Source organism: Fopius arisanus, unplaced genomic scaffold (genome assembly GCF_000806365.1).
Source record: "Fopius arisanus strain USDA-PBARC FA_bdor unplaced genomic scaffold, ASM80636v1 scaffold00168, whole genome shotgun sequence".
In the NCBI taxonomy this organism is placed as follows: domain Eukaryota; kingdom Metazoa; phylum Arthropoda; class Insecta; order Hymenoptera; family Braconidae; genus Fopius; species Fopius arisanus.
The window spans coordinates 191,062-191,997 of record NW_011887907.1 but is presented as its reverse complement, the minus strand read 5'-3'; the positions used below and the strand labels follow the sequence as shown (position 1 = coordinate 191,997).

Below are 936 nucleotides of genomic sequence, written 5' to 3'. Positions count from 1 at the left end.
ACAAAAAAATAGAGAGAGAAAAGAGATAATGTTTTTATGAAACAGATTATAAGCCTGGCCCCGGCATTTCTCAAGAAGATCGGCCCAATTATTCATCAGATATTCCCAGGCACAGTGAATATATTCCAAACAGGTAAGGCAGGAGACATCATCTTCTCTGGTTTACCGTTGGACTGCGTCAACGTCGACAAAGCCCTCAATATGATCTGCAATGTGTTAAAGGGGAATCCCCCCCCTCTGTTAAAACGAACTGACACACCAGGTCACTTCTTGTACAGTCTCTTCTACCGGGTATTTATTTCGTCAATGTACAATACATAATAAATAAAAATTTCTTATCAACTAATTCACGTATATGCAACGAATATAAAATATATTACAGATAAATGGGACACACCAGGGTCCATTCACTGTTAATCGCGGCGTTAAAAATATATACAGCTTAGGTAATATGACTTCGTTCAAGAACATGAGGGTAACCAATTTCTGGAACACTGAGGCTTGTAACACTGTAAGTGGTGGTGATTCCATTATTAACCCACCACAGACTGAAAAATTCCAACACATTGAGTTTTATGAGCCAGAATTATGTCGGTTAGTATAATTATTAGATTACGAATTCTTCGCGGGTGGTTTCTTACCCCTTAAGGGCTTAATTTATCAATTGTTTTCTCTTATTATGTTTTAAAAAAAACAAATTTCATCCAATTTTCTGGTACACATTTGCTAAATCTTTGACAAACAACATTTTCCCTAGAGTTCCAAGGATATCCGTAATTTTATTTAACAAACTAACGATAAAAACAAATTGCAGTTCCCTTATCCCTTGAAAATTGATGGAACTGTAACTCTTCTTTACTTTGTCTTCAGAATTCTACATTTCGATGAATCAATAAAATCAATCGTCAGAGTAACAGAAATTCGAATTATTGGGGT

General features: G+C 35.6%; 1 protein-coding gene across 1 annotated transcript in view; it reads left to right on the top strand.

Annotated features, from left to right (window-relative positions):
- LOC105272392 (sensory neuron membrane protein 2-like) overlaps positions 1-930 on the top strand; it is a 3,626-nt gene extending 2,696 nt beyond the window's left edge. The window contains exons 3-4 of the mRNA XM_011314511.1: positions 46-291; positions 383-930. Coding sequence (XP_011312813.1) covers positions 46-291; positions 383-604 — 468 coding nt within the window. The 3' untranslated portion in view covers positions 605-930. The remainder of the gene's footprint in view (positions 1-45; positions 292-382) is intronic.
- The last annotated feature ends 6 nt before the right edge of the window (positions 931-936 follow it).